Source organism: Pleurotus ostreatus (genome assembly GCF_014466165.1).
Source record: "Pleurotus ostreatus strain PC9 chromosome Unknown scaffold_3, whole genome shotgun sequence".
In the NCBI taxonomy this organism is placed as follows: domain Eukaryota; kingdom Fungi; phylum Basidiomycota; class Agaricomycetes; order Agaricales; family Pleurotaceae; genus Pleurotus; species Pleurotus ostreatus.
In genome coordinates this window covers 2,272,731-2,291,544 of record NW_023503158.1, presented here as the reverse complement: position 1 = coordinate 2,291,544, position 18,814 = coordinate 2,272,731, and the positions used below count along the sequence as shown (strand labels likewise).

General features: G+C 50.1%; 9 protein-coding genes across 9 annotated transcripts; 5 read left to right on the top strand and 4 right to left on the bottom strand.

Moving 5' to 3' along the window:
- Positions 1-286: 286 nt before the first annotated feature.
- Positions 287-2,490, top strand: PC9H_005349 (uncharacterized protein; the record flags this gene model as incomplete). Its single annotated transcript, XM_036774924.1, has 12 exons — positions 287-425; positions 485-706; positions 768-882; positions 951-1,151; positions 1,199-1,247; positions 1,300-1,487; positions 1,540-1,585; positions 1,634-1,744; positions 1,793-1,853; positions 1,901-2,121; positions 2,177-2,362; positions 2,422-2,490. The coding sequence occupies 12 exons, from the start codon at positions 287-289 to the stop codon at positions 2,488-2,490; spliced, it is 1,608 nt and encodes a 535-aa protein (XP_036633426.1).
- A 577-nt stretch (positions 2,491-3,067) lies between these two features.
- CHS2_3 (Chitin synthase, class 2) lies at positions 3,068-6,496 on the top strand (the record flags this gene model as incomplete). The annotated part of the gene is made up of 15 exons (XM_036774923.1): positions 3,068-3,333; positions 3,386-3,622; positions 3,673-4,063; positions 4,118-4,285; positions 4,337-4,535; positions 4,590-4,939; positions 5,000-5,080; positions 5,131-5,250; positions 5,306-5,424; positions 5,475-5,541; positions 5,593-5,695; positions 5,750-5,778; positions 5,832-5,933; positions 5,984-6,391; positions 6,443-6,496. 15 exons carry the CDS (start codon positions 3,068-3,070, stop codon positions 6,494-6,496), a joined length of 2,694 nt encoding a protein of 897 aa, XP_036633425.1.
- A 311-nt stretch (positions 6,497-6,807) lies between these two features.
- Positions 6,808-7,450, bottom strand: PC9H_005347 (uncharacterized protein; the record flags this gene model as incomplete). Its single annotated transcript, XM_036774922.1, has 4 exons — positions 6,808-6,999; positions 7,061-7,085; positions 7,158-7,314; positions 7,363-7,450. The coding sequence occupies 4 exons, from the start codon at positions 7,448-7,450 to the stop codon at positions 6,808-6,810; spliced, it is 462 nt and encodes a 153-aa protein (XP_036633424.1).
- A 453-nt stretch (positions 7,451-7,903) lies between these two features.
- Positions 7,904-8,395, bottom strand: PC9H_005346 (uncharacterized protein; the record flags this gene model as incomplete). The annotated part of the gene is made up of 3 exons (XM_036774921.1): positions 7,904-8,027; positions 8,085-8,171; positions 8,220-8,395. 3 exons carry the CDS (start codon positions 8,393-8,395, stop codon positions 7,904-7,906), a joined length of 387 nt encoding a protein of 128 aa, XP_036633423.1.
- A 743-nt stretch (positions 8,396-9,138) lies between these two features.
- Positions 9,139-10,797, top strand: PC9H_005345 (uncharacterized protein; the record flags this gene model as incomplete). The annotated part of the gene is made up of 12 exons (XM_036774920.1): positions 9,139-9,169; positions 9,229-9,499; positions 9,547-9,633; positions 9,689-9,722; positions 9,784-9,858; positions 9,911-9,964; positions 10,024-10,097; positions 10,156-10,214; positions 10,264-10,396; positions 10,463-10,524; positions 10,587-10,624; positions 10,681-10,797. The coding sequence occupies 12 exons, from the start codon at positions 9,139-9,141 to the stop codon at positions 10,795-10,797; spliced, it is 1,035 nt and encodes a 344-aa protein (XP_036633422.1).
- A 234-nt stretch (positions 10,798-11,031) lies between these two features.
- NOT5 (general negative regulator of transcription subunit 5) lies at positions 11,032-13,896 on the top strand (the record flags this gene model as incomplete). Its single annotated transcript, XM_036774919.1, has 11 exons — positions 11,032-11,053; positions 11,103-11,335; positions 11,460-11,846; positions 11,905-12,019; positions 12,071-12,190; positions 12,317-12,751; positions 12,800-12,846; positions 12,895-13,294; positions 13,345-13,432; positions 13,490-13,642; positions 13,692-13,896. The coding sequence occupies 11 exons, from the start codon at positions 11,032-11,034 to the stop codon at positions 13,894-13,896; spliced, it is 2,205 nt and encodes a 734-aa protein (XP_036633421.1).
- A 167-nt stretch (positions 13,897-14,063) lies between these two features.
- PC9H_005343 (uncharacterized protein) lies at positions 14,064-14,901 on the bottom strand (the record flags this gene model as incomplete). The annotated part of the gene is made up of 6 exons (XM_036774918.1): positions 14,064-14,180; positions 14,243-14,359; positions 14,431-14,505; positions 14,559-14,742; positions 14,794-14,843; positions 14,896-14,901. 6 exons carry the CDS (start codon positions 14,899-14,901, stop codon positions 14,064-14,066), a joined length of 549 nt encoding a protein of 182 aa, XP_036633420.1.
- A 451-nt stretch (positions 14,902-15,352) lies between these two features.
- On the bottom strand, positions 15,353-17,428 carry BEM1 (bud emergence protein 1; the record flags this gene model as incomplete). Its single annotated transcript, XM_036774917.1, has 2 exons — positions 15,353-17,075; positions 17,124-17,428. The coding sequence occupies 2 exons, from the start codon at positions 17,426-17,428 to the stop codon at positions 15,353-15,355; spliced, it is 2,028 nt and encodes a 675-aa protein (XP_036633419.1).
- Positions 17,429-18,148: 720 nt separating this feature from the next.
- On the top strand, positions 18,149-18,801 carry PC9H_005341 (uncharacterized protein; the record flags this gene model as incomplete). Its single annotated transcript, XM_036774916.1, has 5 exons — positions 18,149-18,264; positions 18,331-18,380; positions 18,438-18,466; positions 18,526-18,642; positions 18,694-18,801. The coding sequence occupies 5 exons, from the start codon at positions 18,149-18,151 to the stop codon at positions 18,799-18,801; spliced, it is 420 nt and encodes a 139-aa protein (XP_036633418.1).
- Between the last annotated feature and the right edge of the window lie 13 nt (positions 18,802-18,814).

Below are 18,814 nucleotides of genomic sequence, written 5' to 3'. Positions count from 1 at the left end.
GCTTAACGTTAAACAGAAATTGCGCAATTCGGGTGCTCATCGACGCAATGGACGCGATGCGAAACGCGTCTCAGGGGTATAGAAGACGATCCAGGACGTAAGTAGGAGAGTCCTTGCAATATAAACTCGTTGGCGAAGGACGAAGCAAGCCTACGAGCTTGCCACGCAGTCGCATGCTGACGCCTCCCACCTTATCAAGGATGGATTATAAATCCGAATCCCGGCAGACCATATGTGACCGCCCTCAGTGTGTCAGACTTTTCCATTCGTCCCACCTCAACTCACCATGGATCTTAACGAACATAAACCAAAGGCCATCGACCTATCGCACCACCTCTCGAATGTCTCCAAAGCCAGGAAGACGTCCCCCTTGAAAGGACTGCAGCGATATCTGGGCAGGGAGGGAATGGTGCAAATGGCTGGCGGTGAGTGCAAGCTTCTCTAGGCGCAACGGTCAGATCGTCAATTCAGCGTCCTGCAACAGGCCTACCCAGTCCTGCGTATTTCCCCTTCTCAGAGCTGAGCGCTGAGGGTCTTGTCCCCGACAGCTTTCCCTTATCGTCCACAACCTCTTCGTCGTCCGCCTTCTCTTGGTTATTCAGATTATTCCAAAGCTCGGAAACAAAAGAGAAGACTACTCATCTGACCATACCCAAGTATCCTGTCAACCCAAATGATTTAAATCTTGCTGTCTCTTTACAGTATGGTAAGCCTGTGCCGTCTTTCGATTCAAGTGCTTGGCCACTTCGCTCAATCAACTCGTGCAGGGTTGGCGAAAGGTCTTCCACAGTTGCAGAAGATCTTGGACGAATTCGTTCTCAAAGTATACAAGCCGGCCTATGTAGACAGTGTGACATTGATACATGCTGGCAACACTGATGGGTACGTGCAATGGTGTCGAAAGATGCTTCCGCGCTGATTGCTGATTGTCGTTCACCTACCGTTGGCAGGTGGTACAAATGTGTACAGACATTTTGCAACCCGGGTGATGGGGTCCTGGTGTCGGAATGGACATACCCATCTGCCATCGCATCAATGGCTCCGTACAACGTCAAGCCTGTCGCTGTGCCGATGGATGGACAAGGTATGAGTAGCGTAGGGCTTCGGAAAGTTTTGTCTGAGTGGGACGAGAGTGCAATTGGCATGCCTAGGTAACTAATGTGATTATATTCCGTTTTCTGGCACTCACTATCCCTAGGCCTGGTTTGATGTACATTGTTCCAGTCGGCCAAAACCCAACAGGTACTGTGAGTCCTGTGTCTTCTCATTTTGTCCCCATTTAATAATCAACACAAAAAGACCATGTGTGTTGAACGCAAACGGGAGATCTACGATATTTGTGTCGAATTCGACGTCCTCATTGCGGAGGATGATCCCTATTACTTCCTTCAGGAGGGCCCCTATGTCCACAAGACCGAACGTTCTGCCAGCGTTCAATTCAACAGCGACGAAGAATATCTTTCACACTTGGCTCCCAGTTTCCTGAGGTAACCTACTAAACTCGCCATAACGGAAATGTTCACTCACACAAATACACAGCATTGACTATCAAGGGAGGGTGATACGCCTCGACTCATTTTCTAAGGTATGAGCGGATGTGACCCTGGCGGATATCCTCTAAACCCGCACTCAGACCGTTTCCCCTGGATGTCGCCTGGGTTGGTTTACTTGTAATCCGATCTTCGCTGAGCGACTCGAACGGCAGGGAGAAACGAGCACGCAAGCGCCTTGCGGATTTGGGCAGGTACGTTGTTGAGTCACTCGAACATTCAACCCATCTGATACCTTGCAGTCCTTGGTGACGGCGCTCCTGTTGAACTGGGGATACGATGGGTACGTTCGATGGCTCAGAGGTAAGCATAACTCAAGTAGTTCACCATCGCCACTAAAGCCTCGTTAGCGCTTGGATCGCAATATCAACTGCGACGTAATTTCATTTTGGATTGCTTGGGAGACGAGTTTCACTTGAAGCTCGATTACGAGACATCCGGGGTCTGGAGTGGTTGTGATATCTTTAGGGCCTATGACAAGGCTCCTGGTGATGCCACCTTCAATGAGAAACATGCTGTGTTTAAGCCAATGTTCTCACTAGTGCCTCCCACTTCTGGCATGTTCATTTGGGTAAATGACTTTTGGTTTCTAGGCGTGTGTACTGTTATTCACTTCATCTGCGTAGTTGCAACTCCATTTAGATAACCACCCTTCGTTCGATGGTGACGAGGAAACCCTTGAAATGCAACTTTGGGTAGACCTCGCTGAAGCGGGAGTTCTGTTCGCGCCTGGCTGGATGTTCTCAGCCAAGGAGTCGAATACCGATGCACCTGGGAACGGCCATTTTAGGATGAGTTTTAGTAACGCGGAGGTGAGCGTACACATGTCCACACGCATACCACTGTTCGATGTTGATGATCGTGTTGATAGTTTGAGGATATGAAGAAGGCGATCGCGACTTTCGGCGAGGTAATTCGCAAGTTCTTCGAGAAACATTAGAGGGCAACACGCTGCCAGCGAGATGTGATATACTTTGGGGTCATCGTTTGACTATGTAAAAGACTGATAATGTAATGGTTTGCTTTGGTTAATTCGCTATGTTCTGCTTATATATACGGTTCCCGCTGGACGGAGCCAAGCATTCTGCGCCGACGCGCCAGGTCAGTGCACGGCGTACTCGGCGGTTGTGACAATGGCGGTCGTTTTAATGGTCAGGTTCGGTACACCAGGCGCTTTCAGTAAATTCAGAGATTTGGCTCAAAATATCGGGAGAACTCATCCTGTATAGCCAAGCATCAAGCCAGTTGGGAACTGAGGGGTATCGCGGTATTTTAGGCTGTGAGTGAGCGATGGTGCCCGCAAAGGACAGGAGAGCGCCGTGCCTCGAGGCGAAGTTTAAAGTCAGGGGTGTTTGGGGGTCAGAAAAAGCAGTGTTACGAGAGACAGCGCCATCTTTCACAAACAAAACCAGCAACTCTCATCTTCACTCTTTTCGTTTTGCACCTCCTCCCTTCACGACCTCCTCACAGCCTTTCCTTCACCTTTGTATTCGCTGCAGCAGCTCAGCATCACATAAATGGCTGACCAGCGTCCGCCTTTGCCTTCCGTCTCTTCCTACAACAGCAGGGGAGAGGGCCTTGGTGACCCTTTTGCAGATCGTCCTCGCCAGACACAATTCAGCGAACCACCACACCCTTACCATGGCGCACCTCAAGGTTACGAAAGCTCGGTGACGCTGCCGCAAGAGTTTGGAGCTCAAGGCAACTACGACGACGACGAGTACCTTGAGAAACAACCCTTGAATGCGAATCCAAGTTTTGCTGGAGGCTTCTATCCACCTGGGTATGTCCTTTAACGAGCTTTCATTGGTCTGTGGAATTCATCTGGCTACCAGACCCGTCGACCCAGGTGCTTACGGTGATCCGTACGCTCACGGTCGCCCTGCATCCATCATGTCCACGTCAACGAACGGCGCGGAAAGTGCATGGAGACGCCGTCAAACTATCAAACGCGGTGTGACACGTAAAGTCAAGCTCACACAAGGTCATTTTATCGCTGAGTATGCCGTGCCTACTCCTGTTTTCTCTGCCATCGAAGCCAAGTGGAGCTCGACAAAGAGTACTGAATTCTCGTGAGTTGATGTTCCTTGTCTGTCTCAGTCTCGTCCTCAACTCGATACAGTCATATGCGGTACACTGCTGCTACTTGCGACCCTGATGAGTTCTCAGAAGAAACGGGATGGTCACTTCGCACCAAGATCTACAATCGACAAACAGAGTTACTTATCGCCGTCACGTCATATAACGAAGACAAGACTCTTTACGCTCGTACATTGCACGGTGTCATGTTGAACATTCGCGACATCTGCAAGACCAAGCAGTCGAAGTATTGGCGCCGTCATGCCGAAGAGGGAACTCCAGCGTGGCAGAAGATCACCGTAGCGCTCATTGTTGATGGTCTAGAAGCCATGGACAAGAGCGTGTTGGATATTCTAGCCACCGTTGGCGTCTATCAAGATGGTGTCATGAAGAAGCAGGTAGATGGCAAGGACACGGTGGCTCACATCTTCGAGGTATATTCATATGTTCAACCAAGCTGAGTTCAGATAGTGACCTATCCATTGCAGTATACGACGCAGCTATCAGTTGATGCTACACCGCAACTGGTCTTGCCTCAGCCTGAGGACCCCAATAACCTTGTCCCTGTACAAATCATCTTCGTTCTCAAGGCAAAGAATCAGAAGAAGATTAATTCGCATCGATGGTTGTTCAACGCAATTGGTAAAATTCTGAACGTGAGTGGATCGTGCAGGCAGCTGTGTTGGCACCAGCTGATCCCCGAGCAGCCGGAGATTTGTGTCCTAATCGACGCTGGTACCAAACCGGGCCACAAGTCCATTTACTACCTATGGGAAGCCTTTTACAATGACGCGAACCTGGGAGGTTGCTGCGGGGAGATTCACGCTATGATCAAGGGTGGTAAGAAGCTGTTGAATCCCCTTGTAGCTGCGCAGAACTTCGAGTACAAGATGTCGAATATTCTTGGTGCGTAGGTTTTGGTGTCTCTAATGTCGAAGGTACTGAGATGTTTCAATTCAGACAAGCCTTTGGAGAGTAGTTTCGGCTACGTGTCTGTGTTGCCTGGCGCTTTCTCCGCCTACCGCTATCGTGCCATCCTTGGCCGTCCGCTGGAACAGTACTTTCATGGTGACCATTCACTTGCCGATCGCTTGGGGCCCAAGGGTATCTACGGCATGAACATCTTTACCAAGAACATGTTCTTGGCCGAAGATCGTATCCTTTGCTTCGAGCTTGTAGCCAAAGCTGGAGACCGATGGACGCTCACCTATGTCAAGCCTAGTAAGGCAGAGACTGATGTTCCTGAGTCCGCCGCAGAATTGATCGGTCAACGTCGTCGATGGCTTAACGGTTCCTTCGCTGCCTCTGTCGTACGTTCTGTTGACTTCTGTTGTGTCCCTCCTGCCTAAGAATATTAACCGTTTGTCTAGTACGCCCTCGTCAACTTCTTCAGGTTATATAAATCGGGTCACGGTATCATTCGCATGTTCTTCTTCCACATCCAGGGCTTGGTACGTCAAATTTCGCGATGATTCCATTACGTTTCTCATTGTATACACAGTATAATGTCTTCTCCCTCATCTTCTCTTGGTTCGCGCTGGCAAACATTTGGCTCACCTTCAGTATCATCATCGACCTCCTCCCTAGTCAAGGCATCATCATCTTCGGTACTGAGGAAGTTGTGCGTATCTAATTACTCCCTATGTCGGCCATCTTGCTCAACCACTTCTTTTTAGACTCACTGGGTCAACCTATCGCTTAAATGGATATATCTCGCGTTCTTGGCACTACAATTTATACTGGCACTGGGTAATCGGCCGAAGGGAGAACGAATGGCGTACGCAATAACTTTATGGTATGATCTTGCTCTCCTCTGTAAATGCGTTTGATACTAATTTCCTGTAGGGTGTATGCAGTGCTCGCCGTGTATCTCCTCGTCTGTTCATTCTGGTTGACGGGCAAGGCGTTCGGGGTCCGTGGCTCATGTTTTATTCTTCCGATCATCTCGCTCATCTCGTTACAGGACATTCCTAGGCAACTGGAAGGGAAATCCACAAGCGAAGTCATCCTCACGTTCTTTACTCCACCTGTTGGAGCTCTCATTGCTGCTATGGTTTCCACTTTCGGTACGTTGACAGTTCTCTTGCTCCATTCTCGGTCTCTTAACTTTCCCGCAATAGGTATCTACTTCTTCGCATCTTTCCTATACGTGAGTTTCAGAGACATATACTGTCTCTATTCATATGCTTACACTGCTCTCAGCGGGATCCCTGGCACATGTTCTCCAGTTTCCTTCAGTATCTATGCCTCGCCCCCAGTTTCACAAACGTTCTCAACGTGTATGCTTTCTGCAATTTGCACGATGTAAGTGTAGCTGGAGGGATGCACTGCCTGGTTTTCTTACGCCTTCATAGGTTTCGTGGGGTACTAAGGGTAGTGACAAAGCTGAGGCACTACCATCCGTTTCATCCAAGAAGGGCAAAGATGCAGACTCCCCCGTCGTTGAAGATACCACCAAGGTTCAAGACGATGTCGATGCTGCATTCAAGGAGACTGTGAGTCGCGCCCTAACGAAGATTGAAACCAAGGAAGAGATCGAGAAGCCGACCATGGACGACGAGAACAAAACCTTCCGAACCCGTCTCGTATCATTCTGGATGCTCAGTAACGCTACGCTTGCTATCGCAATTGAGAATCTCAACGGCTTGCCTAACGATAAGGATCCGGAGGCCGACGAGGAGCACCTACGCGCCAAACAGAACTTCTACTTCGGTGTCATTCTGTATTCAACATTTGGCCTCGCTGCTGTGCGATTCGCAGGGGTATGTTCTTTGCCAGTGTTGTCAATCCATAGCTGACCTGATCTTCATCAGTGTTTATACTACTGGATCAAACGAAACCTCTTCAGGTGGTGCAGGAGGAACTAAACTTCTCTTCCGGCTCGCTATATCTTGCATTCACGCTATGGGACATTTTAAGGACGATACCCTATATTTGGCTTTGTTGTCTGTGCATGCTCGCTTTAGGACGAATGCACGCTCACAAAATACTGACTCGTGCTCTGTTTTCATTGCTCATCTTTACCCCACTCTCACACCACGGTCCAATTTACATAGCGTATTGATGACTGCACGAACCCATACATTATATATTGGACCTTTGTCGTTCGTTAATCCAGCACCATTAGAAATGGTACAAACTGCCGCCGAGCCTGGCGAGTAGATACTAGATGGCTACCCTATGAATACATCCCGGAAAATTCATGTTCACGTTCATTGCGGGTTGGCCTCGCGGGGGTGGGTCTGGTAGCCATTTCCAGGTAGCTGTTAATAATGTTTTGCACCTGCTCAACCGGGGTCTGAGCTTCGGTCTCTGCCTCATCGGTCCCGGGCTTCGCTATTCGGCGGCGGCAGGTAGGGCAAGTCTTCTTCTACTCGGCGTCTCAGTAGGCAGTACGTTTCGTAGGTGCACGCGATCTGAGGAAGACGTACCCCCTCTTGAATCCATTTCGTGATGCTACGTAGTTGGATTGGGTGAGGTGAGTATTCTTTTACGGGTTTATATAGACGAAGTATGGCAGTTGCTTACTCTTTGCGGCAGAAAAGGTGCCCGCACTGCCATTCTTGAGATAGTCTCGTAACACCAAGCTCTTCGACTGCATAGGTCGGCGAGTCCATTGCTTCCGCCATTTCTTGTTCTGCGAGGATGGCAAGGAAGGTGTTGAGACATATCCCACATACCGAGTCTATATCATAATGAATTATGATTGTCAGTATTCTTCCATGGGCTGCACCGATAAGACGAGGGAAGCCACCTTTGTGTCCAAGGGATATAATTTGCGACTCGGTTAGCGTTGGGAGACCTTTCACTGCATCAGCCATGGCTTCGCTCAGGGCACTTCTACCTTGACCCAAACCCAGTGAATAAAAGTCTATGTATTCGAAGGTATTTCTAGTATTCTCTTGGCCCAGAGGACAAGAACGCGTACCCAGAATCTGGTCGTGACTTGGAAGACCGAACCGTGGCCGTTCAGATGACATGGGCGCAGTGTTCTTAGGCTACTGTAGACTGAGGTTGATGGATGAGTGGACAATAGATATCATGAACGCGCAACTTCGCGCACGTGCTTCAGATGTTGCAACGCAGCAATTCGAACTTGAAAACCAAGATATGACGATCCGCAAGGGGACACTCTGCATTGTTACACGATACAACACTCTGGTATACAGACACTGATATTTCAAGTGTCGCGGTGATAACATGTGTGCGTAGGGACGGCCAGCCGACCGTACGCGGAGAAAGGACGTGGAACTCGAAGTGGTATGGTTCGAACTTCAGAAGGGATTCTCTCCATCATCCATGTCTGTTGGTTTCTTGTCCTTGCTGGCTGAATCGTCCGACATTTCCTCGTCATTTGATTCCTCCTTCTGTGCAAAGAGTTGGACTGGTTTAGCTCCTCTAATGAAGCGATCAATGACCAATGACTATGACTGCTAATATGTGGTGACTGCCTACTTTGTAAAGTGCTTCTTCTTGGCTGCGTTGAGTTTCTGCGTGCAAGGAGTCATCATGTTGTCGGTGGGCGATATGAAGTTGGGGTTGCTGCGAACAGTGAGTAATGGCCGAGGCCATTTGGAAATATGGACGCACTGCGACTTCGCCATCTTCTTTGCAAGTAGCGCTTTAGCCCCCATACCAGGAGCCTTGTTTCCTACGTTTCCTAGCGGCGCTTTGGGAACGACAACGGTGGCGGCTTGGTTGGGGTTATGGAGTGGCTGCACGGGCGTGGCATTAGGCGAGTCGTTGGGTGTGCTGATGGTGGCCATGTTGAAGATATTGGATGGGGAGCAAGCAACGGTGGATCACAGCGGCGTGAAGGTGGTACAAGGCAAAAGGTTGTTCGAGTGGAACATTGAACCGTGCAACTTTTATGCGCCGAGTTTAATCGACCGATTCACGTGATCGTGTCAGTCAGGGGGTTCGTTGACTCGTTGACTCACCATGAATCAAATCAAGGGACACTGGTTATATGGATGGGATTTTAGGCCTTTACTGATATACGAGTATAACGTGAAAACATTACCGGAAGTGATCACCACCCAAATGCTATGAATCGCAACTCCTCATGATTCTGCCATCCAGGAGGGAATCTATAGGCGCCCGTAGGACCCTAGCAAGCAGTAGCTTCCACTGTGACGGGCTTTCGATGCTGGCAAAGTTCACTGAGAGAGTTCCTCCTCGTCTCGGAGATTTTGAAACATTGATGTACACTGTCTCTCTTGTGACGATCAAACACTGATGGAATTGCCTCCATTTGCAGGTCATGCGGCCCGGCGCTGGGAATCCGTATCATAGGCTTCAGCCGACAGCATCATATGGCAGATCCAGAATGACAAAGCCTCGACATCCTTTTCTCTTTCGTTCCTCACACACTCCCTTTGACTCCATTCGTTTTCTGGCAGGCAGGTCCCCCACTTCCTTGACCTTGTTGTGAAGCTGGCTTCGCCGACGTCGACTTTCCGTTCATTGTCGTGCCTTTGACTTGCTTCCTCCCAGGATTAACCATAACATGAGTTCATCCAATGGAACAACAACGTCTGGTGCGCACTATTCCTTATTATGATACAGCCTTCTCTCAGCCTATAATCGTTATTAATAGCTGACCGCCCCATTGACGTGCCATTTAACATCGTCAATGGTAATCATAGTGAACTGATTGCATATCTGGTGCTCAACATCTGGCCATCTCACTTCGGTCTCCCCCTTCTTCTTCTTGTCATCATGCTCTCGAAGAAGATACAACGAAGTGCGGCATTCCTGAATATGCTAGTGGTGTGGATAATAGTGGGCATGTGCGTCCTTCACCAATCCAAACTTGAGCTCCTCATGATGGAATCAATCTATGGTACTTCTAGATCGTCGACCTTGCTGTACGTTCGCATCTCCTTTCCCTTGTTCGTCACTGAGCTTCGCTTAGATTATATGCAGGCAAGCAAAGTGGCGAGGAACCACCAAAGATGCTTTGTTTGTTCCAAGCCGCGCTTATCTACGGCATGCCTCCGATGTACGTGTACCAAGCCACATACTCCCTGTTGTCAACAACCGATATTCCTATTAAGGACATCAACGGCGACCTTGGCACTTGTTCTACAGGTAAACCGAATACCGTATCGCATTGGGATCTGATCCTAACTCTCATTTCGTGTTTCATCAGATGTTTCTCAGCGTCCGCAAGGCGTACCTTGGCGAGAAATTGACGCCAGGTGACGGTATCCTCAGGACGTGGCTGGTGAGCACTATCCACGGACGACGGGTTTCTGATCTAAAGGATTGTTTAATAGTTGCTTATCGCGCCTTATGTGGCCCTCCTACTGACCGTCATCGCGACGGCTGTTGTACGTAGAGAATACTTCACTGCGATGAATGGTTTATCCACTTACAGTTACTTATACAGGTGGGAGCCTCAAACCCGTCCAAGATCTCGCGCAATAGGCGATTCTTCTACTGCTCTGTGGAAGCAGACCCGCTGTGCGCCATTCCCGCCCATGATATCACCATGAGAATAATCTGACGCGAAGATATACAGGACCGACACCATGACTGTGGTTGCAGCTTCGATTCTCCTGGCAACCGTGATCCTTGAGAGTCAGTGTGATCTAATTCCCCCGCATATTCTCACTGAGATACAACGTAGTCTGGACCGTGGTCTACCTCTACCGCCTGTCTCGTACCATTAAGCGAACTGGTGGAAAGGTTTCCTCCATCATTGATCTAAGTTTCCCCATCCGCATCATTGCGTTCGGATTCTATGTCATGATTGCACTGAGGTGAGTCCTCACCGTAGAAATATCCTGTAGAAATATCACTCTCATACTCATACTCATGCTCGACAGCTTGAGTCTGCTCTCGATTACAACACCGCGGAGCCCTGTTCCAGATTTGATGATCTCAACTGGTTCGTCGCATATTCTTCTGATATCAACACACATGTACTCATTTACTTGGAACATCTGGCAGCTGCCACTGTTGTCATCGTTATCTTTGGAACCCAGAGGGTAGGTCTATAAGTCTTGGACTAAATCATTGAACAGTGATAATTGATTCCTCATAGGACATTTTACATGCACTCTTCTTTTGGTGCCACCGACCCCAGCCCGTCAAAGTCGTTCATGAGAAGCAGGAGAGTATTGGGACGATGTCGCTTCCTTCTCGTATCTCTATTCGTTAAATTGCCTCACTCTATCTTCTTGTATGTATAAGTAGTGTTCTGTGAAATATGCCTGGCGTATACATGTACATTTTTCGAGTCCTTTAGATGGTACTCCTATTTTCAGGGGACTCTAGGGGCGTGTGGAAATGACTTACGTAATGCACGACTGCTCTTAACGCTTGGTGTTGGGTGCTCTCTGTAAAGGCCTCCAAATATTATCTCTATCTCTATATATTGAGGACATTGCTTGCTATGGCGGCAAGAAAGCTACAATGTGAGTTTCCGCACATCGCAATACGCACACTCTCTGACACGTACGACAGCGGAAATTGACCGAACCCTAAAGAAGGTCTCGGAGGGCGTTGAGCTCTTTGAGAGCATATACGACAAGATGCAGTCGTCAACGAACCAGACTCAGAAGGAGAAGCTTGAAAACGACCTCAAGACGCAGATAAAGAAGCTTCAACGTCTCCGTGATCAAATAAAGACTTGGGTTGCCAGTAATGACATCAAGGACAAGTCGGTATTGTTGGAGAACCGCAGACTTATTGAAACAGTGAGTGATCTATACGACTTGATATGTATTCAGCTCGGCCGGGATCGTCCCATATACTCCTACACGCCCGTTGATTTGGTGTTGGGGACGGTCACCGCGTACTGACCGTAACCCCTCGTACCAGCAAATGGAGAAGTTCAAGGCTTGCGAAAAGGAGATGAAGACAAAGGCATTCTCTAAAGAAGGTCTCATACAAGCCGCGAAACTCGATCCGAAGGAGCAGGAAAAGGAGGAGGCAACAAGTTGGCTACAGTCACAAGTGGAAGAGCTTCAGATGCAGGTGGAGGGGACGGAGGCAGAAGTGGAGGCATTGCAAGGAACTGGGAAGAAGCGGAAGGGTACATCTAACGCGGCTGGACGCCTGGAGGAACTTGAGCGCCTGAACGAGAGACGGAAATGGCATATTAGTCGCTTGGAAATCGTCCTCCGTCTGCTCAATAATGGTTCGCTACCAGCGGAGAAGGTCATGGGTCTGAAAGACGACGTGCAGTATTTCGTGGAAAGCAATACGGTACGCGACTTTATTCATTGTCGCGTCCGCACGTCGCTAACGGGGTTCCTACATTTAGGATGAGGATTTCGACGAGTATGAGGGCATTTATGATGAGCTGAACTTGGACGAAGAGGAGGAGAAGTTCGGCCTGGTACAAGATGAGGACGGCAGTGAGGACTCTGATGAAGCTAGTGAAGGTAAAGACCCTGCCCTGGCCAAGCCTAAACCCAGTCCTGATCCAGGAGAAGATCTACCTCCTCGGACACCGTCAACGAAGAAACACGATGAAGAGAGTATAACGAGTAGTAAACGTGACGAAAGTCCCATATTGAGGAAGGCGACAGCAACACTACAATTGCGCAGTACGTCCTTACTTATTGAAGCCTTGCATTTGCTCATTGAGCTCTTGATGCGCGTTAGAACAATCGATAGCTGAAAGTAAGTACCACGCGTATCCTAGATTATACCCATCATAATTCTTCCGTTAGGTAAACCCTCACCAACACCGGCATTCTCACAACCTGCCGTTAAGGCTGTACCCCCAACCACTCCGGCTCGATCGAATATGACACCTATACGATATGCTGCCGCTGCAGCGGCAGCAGTTGCAACACCACTGACGACGCAAACAACGACGCCAGCATCCCAAGCGCCTGCTACTTCGTCTTCTCATCTACCTGCTTCATCTTCAGGACAGCCTCCGGTATCGTCGTCGCTTACACAAGATTCGTTGTCTGGTGTCTCCTCGTCTCCGAGTTTGACACATCCTTCTGTCACCAGCCCCATGTTGTCATCATCAGCTTCAGTGTCACAGCAGCCTGATGGCTCGTTCTACTCAGGACAAGAGTCCCCGGCATTGTCAGACGCTGTGGTAAGTTCTATTGGTGCCCCCGCTGCCGCTTCTTCCCCCCAGCGTCGGAAAGGTAAGTCAACAAATACATTCTGCTTGTATCTCCTCACTTTCTCTATAGCTTCGATATCATCGCCGCTCGTACCGTCACAGCTTCCCAATAAACCGGTATGGTAGTGTCCTGACATCTCCCTCCATTGACTCATTGTTACGCAGGCGATATCATCACCTCTCCTCACTTCGGCCACACTTTCACAATTGAACGGCACATCGCAACAGAATACTCAAGCCATGCCTTCATCAGCAGCGCCTCCCCTTCCAGAGCAAGCGCAGTATACGCAGACTCTGGCAGCACCACCAAATCCCACTGATGTCCCATCGCCTAGTCCCTCCGCAGCACAAGCCATGCAGTTCCCGCCTGGCGTCAAGATCCCCCAAGGACCAGAGCAAGCCTCTACGTCCCAGATGCCTACCTCTCAGCAGCAATTGCCTGTGGCTAGCGCGAGACCTCCGTCGACAAACCAATCGCAGCCGCCACCTCGATCCTCTACTGCAAGCGCCTTCCCCGGCTCCTTGTCTGACTTGGTGACCTCGTTTGAAGGAGTTAAGCAGAAGGGTGGGTTTGTCGTTGGGTTTGTCCGTAGAGTTCGAATGACAATTTTGCAGCTGCTATGCGGATGTCGAACCTAGACCAGGTGCACAAAATGCTGGAAGGAGGTTACCCGAACATGCCTCAACCTCAAGACACTGCAAAGTGAGTAGCTTACTCCGTGTGGCATCATTGTCTGGCTTATCGTAGTTACACCTTCAGACCGAAGTATTATGTCCCTCGAACGCCGTTCCAAACGCCACCTTATTACCCACAATCACCTCATCCTTTACTAAACACGGCCGGTATCTTCTCCCAACTAGACGTGGAGACGCTCTTCTACGTGTTCTACTTCCTTCCAGGGACATACCAGCAGTGCGTCTCTTCACCCTATGTTCTAAGCCGTAACTCATTCTCTGCGAAGGTATCTCGCAGCAAAGGAATTGAAGCGACAGTCTTGGCGCTTCCATGTGAAGTACCTTACGTGGTTCCAAAGACACTCAGAACCGCAAGCCATCACTGAAGAGTATGAGCAGGGGGTATATGTATACTTCGACTGGGAAGGTTCATGGTGTCAACGGAAGAAAGCAGACTTCCGCTTCGAGTACCGATATCTCTCAGAGGATTAGTTACACTCACTTTCCTTAACACATCTTTGGACTCGTGGCAGTATCGAGCAATCTTATGTACCTGTTACTAATGTTTCTGCGAAACTCAAATCCCATTGAACAGTCAAAGCAAGCGAGATTAATTTCAGCAATATATAAACGCGACGGGATAAGGTACGCTGCGACGTCTAGTCGAGCTTGACGACCGCTCCCAGTTTTTCAAAGGCAGCCTTGAGTTTCTCAGCGTCCTCTTTAGGGAGGTTTTCCTTGAGAACCTTAGGCACCGACTCGACGAACTTCTTAGCCTGCGCAGAAGGGGGGCGCGTCAGCACGCGAGGATATGAGCAAATGGAATGATAGAGCGCACGTCAATGAGAGTGAGATTGGGGACCAGTGCCTTGACTTCTCGGATGATCTTTGGCTTTGCGCCCGCGTCGAATGATTCGAGCATCACATTGAAGACGGTTTTCTCCTTAGGCTTTTCCTATATAGGAGTGGAAGAGTCAGCTGTTGGGTTCTACACGAATTTCCTGGTTGACTCGCCTCTTGGGGGACTTCCTCAGCGGCAGCCGGTGCTGCAGCCATGGGAGCAGCAGAGGGCATCGCAATTTCCTGGATATTCAGGCGGGACTGATTTACACGAAGAAGTCAGTAATAGAAGCTCGCAACGAGAAAGCAACAACCTTCAGCAGAGTAACAAGGTCGGCAGCCTGTAGCAGAGTCAGCCCCGAGATGTCGTCCACTATCCGGGTAATGGTAGGGTCTGTCGAGGACTTGGCGGGAGGGGGCGGGGGAGTTGCGCTTGAGGTGGCCGATTCAGGAGCTGCTGCTGCGTAAGTTCGTATACAAGGTCGCGTTTGGGCTTGCCTGGGAGAGAAAATGAGCATGGGCGCAAACGGTATGTTGGCTTGAACGCACCATGACCGGGACAACCTGGAGAAACTTCTAATAGATGATGCGCAGCGGCTCTAGATGTAGCGTCAATACAGCAGCTGCAGAGGGAGAAAACGGGAGACATACTGCCATGGTTGTAGAACGAGGGTCTGAATTCACGTCGGAGACTTCAGACGCGTCGGAACGAAAACGAGACTGTTTGGCGATGTTGTGTTTTCATAGCGCCGAACGTCCCCTAAACCCCTACTTTAATTACATCAACGTAGGTATACTTCATTCAGTACACAAGGAGCCGTACACACATATATAATGGAGAGAATACAAGTTACATAGAGTACGTACGAATTTAACACTAATCAAGCATCGAATACACGAAATGAAGAAAATAAAGTAAGCACTAAAGTGGTCCAACTCAGCCCGTCCCATCCCGGGCTGTAAACATGGATCCCGAAATACAGGGTAGACCTACACCTACAAGCAAACCGAACGAAGGAATGGATGAAACGTGCGAAGGGTGCGGGGAGGAGGAAGGAAGAGGAAGGGAAGGATGCTGGCACAATCTAGGAAGAAGGCCAAAGGCCGCCTAATCGGCATACAGCATGTATCTATCTGTCCCGTCCATCCAGGCGCGCAGCTCGTCGTCCGAGTCGACGTGGCAGAGCTGGTTGCTGAGGCTGTCCCGGTATTTCAGCATAGACACCTCGCCGCCGAGCCTTGCCTGCACTTTCTCGAGTAGCTCGGCGTGCGTGACTTTCGGATGCACGCGAATGGCGACGAGTTCCTGAGAGAGACCGTCGAAGACCTTGATCTTCACAAAAGCCGTCTGCGGGTTCGCGACGGATATAGTGGGGTTGGTGAGGTTCGAGGTAGCTGTAGAATGTGACCGCGATCGCCCAGTGAAAGACGATGCCTGTGAAGAACGGAGAGACGAAGTCGAGGCTGATTGGGAATAAGGATACGAGGAGTTGGTGTTGTTGGGGAGGGGAGAGTTGGATCGAGATGAAGCATGCCCGTAAGGTGACGGAGACTCGTTCCGCTGGTGATTGTGTGCGTGGGCTTGGTGTCGCAGTGAATGTGTGCTGTCTGCGAAGGACGGTCGACGCTCGTTCCATTGTTCATTACCATAGGCACCGTCTTGATTCGCCCTTTGGGGTGATGCTGCGTAACCCTCATCCTCGTACTCCGAACCATCGCTCTTGTTACCTCCATCCCTATCGCCCACTTTCAAGCGTCCCAGACCGTTCTGGACATCCGCAACCTGTTGTCTATCCAGAGTGGCCTCGTCGTAATTCTGCGCGAACAGTGCCTCCACCTCCTCCGTGCGTGCCGCCGTATCACTCTCAACATCACCTGGTTTGAGCAGTAGGAATTCCCGGATCACGCTGTCTTCCAGAATATACCTTGCCCCCACGGAGCTAAGTTCGCACAGCTTGCAGAGATACTCGTTCAGCTCGACCTGTCTCGTCGCAGTCACCTCCTGGTCTATCTCGTCTGCTGGACCGGGCATGTATGGCAAAATCCGGGGATGCGGTGGTTCTCTGCCTGCTTCACGTGGGAAGGTATTCAGCAGGGACACTTGAAAATCGTAGAAATCATTGTACACTCGGAAAAGGACGAGTTGTTTCGCAGGGGGGAGGGTGCGCGTGCCGGGAGGGCCATATGGTTGGAAAACGGCATCTATTCTGAACCAAAATTCATCCATTTCGTAGTGGAATGAAATCACGTTGGCGGAAAGCAGGATGCCCTCTGGAAAAGTGTCGATTGATGAGAGTCGTTGTGTTTGATCTGAGTTAGGTCCGTGTGTTCTATTCGGCGAAGGTGTTGCCGCTTGGACATTTATTGTGGGATCCATCGATGAATAAGGACCGTTAGGCGAATATGGGACAGAGTCGCGATTGGGAGCGTCGATCACACCGAGAGCGATGCTGTTCTGCTTGTACGTCGTCATCGCCCGCTTCCAGTCCTCCACCTTCGGCACGTCCCCCCGATCCATCAACGCATTCACATCCGTGATAGCGTTCCCGGTTACAGGATCTCGAACTTCCACGAACGACACAGGGATCAGACCAGGCCGTCCAATCTTTCCTATGGGTTTCGCAACGAACCACTCGCGGTTCGACTGAGCTACCACAGAAATCGGATCCCCCGTCTTCGCATCCAACTCGTCCGTGCGCTCCGCTTCGAAATCATGCAGTACAACGGCGTAGAAGACGTTCGTCTTGGGTTTGGGACCTGGTGGCGGTCGATCGGGCTGTATAGGCTGCAGAGGACGGCTTGAAGGGGGTCCTGATTGCGAGACTCGAGAGCTGATGCCGTTAAAAATCGTTGGGCGAGAACGAGGACAATCGACTCACACAGCATTGTTTTTATTGAATTCTTCGAACATGGATCGCGGGACCAGCCCGCGAGCTCCGGAGACGGGGTTGTGCGCCTCGTACCATACGCCTGAGTTGTCTACATTCCCAAGCACGTAGAAGAAATCGCCTTTCTGGAACGGGAGCTCTTGGGGCGCCTGGGGTCTGTAGTCGGAGAGCGCACGGATTACTTTCTGAGGGGGCAAGATAGATGAAGGGGGCTTGGAAACAGAAGGCAAAGGAGTCGATATTTGGGAACGCAGCGATTCTTTCGTCCCGTTGAGGGACTTTCGCAGAGATTTCATGTGTCGTGCGGGGTCGTAGATGGTTGTCGTGAAACCCAGTGCACTTGAAGTTGTTATTGTGGTTGGCTGATCACGTGCCTATTATCTCTCACGCATCGTATTGATCGTCGCAACGCCGTAAAGTACGTTAGATGGCATCTCCTGTCCACCAACTGTCGGCACCCGTGGAGGTGCATCGCATTGGGGTCTTCGTTCAATTTAGATATTGCCTCACTACCTCAACCCTCTCGGTGGCGCGCTGATCGTGAACGATCAAAGCATCGGTCTCGAGGAACAGTGGTAATTGTTTCCCTCATTGTTGGCTACCGGCTATTAATAAAATAGTGGCTCGCATCCTGTCACTCCCACAACTGCTCGGGACCGGATAGATCCACCAGCACGTCTGTTCCGTGTCTGCCAATCTATCATTCAAGTGTGTCGCCGTCCCTGAAATCACCTCCTATTGAGATCCTTCCTTTTATGGACATAGTATAGGGGCTAGGTTCAGGGGCTGCTGTTCATAAAGAAAAATTCTGCACCTTTGATTGACTCCTGGTGCCCTCTGGGTGTGGCAGTCATTTGATAACAAGTCGAGGTTAGGGACTTGCAAGGTTAGCGCTTTGCCAGAGACAAATCTACCCTTTCCCGCCTAGTTTGGAAGTAACAAACAAAGACAAACCGACCCTTTCCCGTTCAGCCCGCCCACGAACCACCCACAATCAACACTTGCTGTAAGCAACCATGGTCTCACTCGTTCGAACACTGCGCAATATGCGCAGAGCTGGACTCAAGGAGTGGTGGAGGCAGATGCAGTATATTGGCGATGCGAAATACGGTCGCTTTGTCGGAAAAGACCAGTACGTTGCAATTCTCGGACTTACTGGTTCCCTAAGAAACTATATCCTCCTTTCTTTCCTGCGTAGGTTCGGCAATAGATACTTTGAGAATTTAAATCCAGAGGAGGAGATTCCAGGTGGGCATCGTCGTTGACGCTTGGATCCCTACACGTTGATCTGAATTCCTCCTCCAGGTCGTCACCGCTGGGTGGATTATGCTCAGGTATCCGGCAAAACGCACATACACGATTGGCCTTCATGCTGATGAATATGGATTTCCAGCACGAATTCCACGCTTCACAAGTCCCGCCTGAATGGCATTCGTGGATCCACCACATCCGCCAGAGCCCGCCCACTGAAGACGCGGTGGTGAAGAGTTTGACTCCTCCTTGGCAAGCTGTACGCCTACGAGCTGTTATTCGTAAACATCTTGCTAACATACTGTTCTAGCCCTGGGTAGAGAACCTCACTGGCACCAGGGGTGCTTTCAAGACGTATAACACTGCTGGACCTAAGATTCAGCCATGGGAGCCGAAGGTCACGGCACGGGGTGCTTAGAGCCCTACACTAT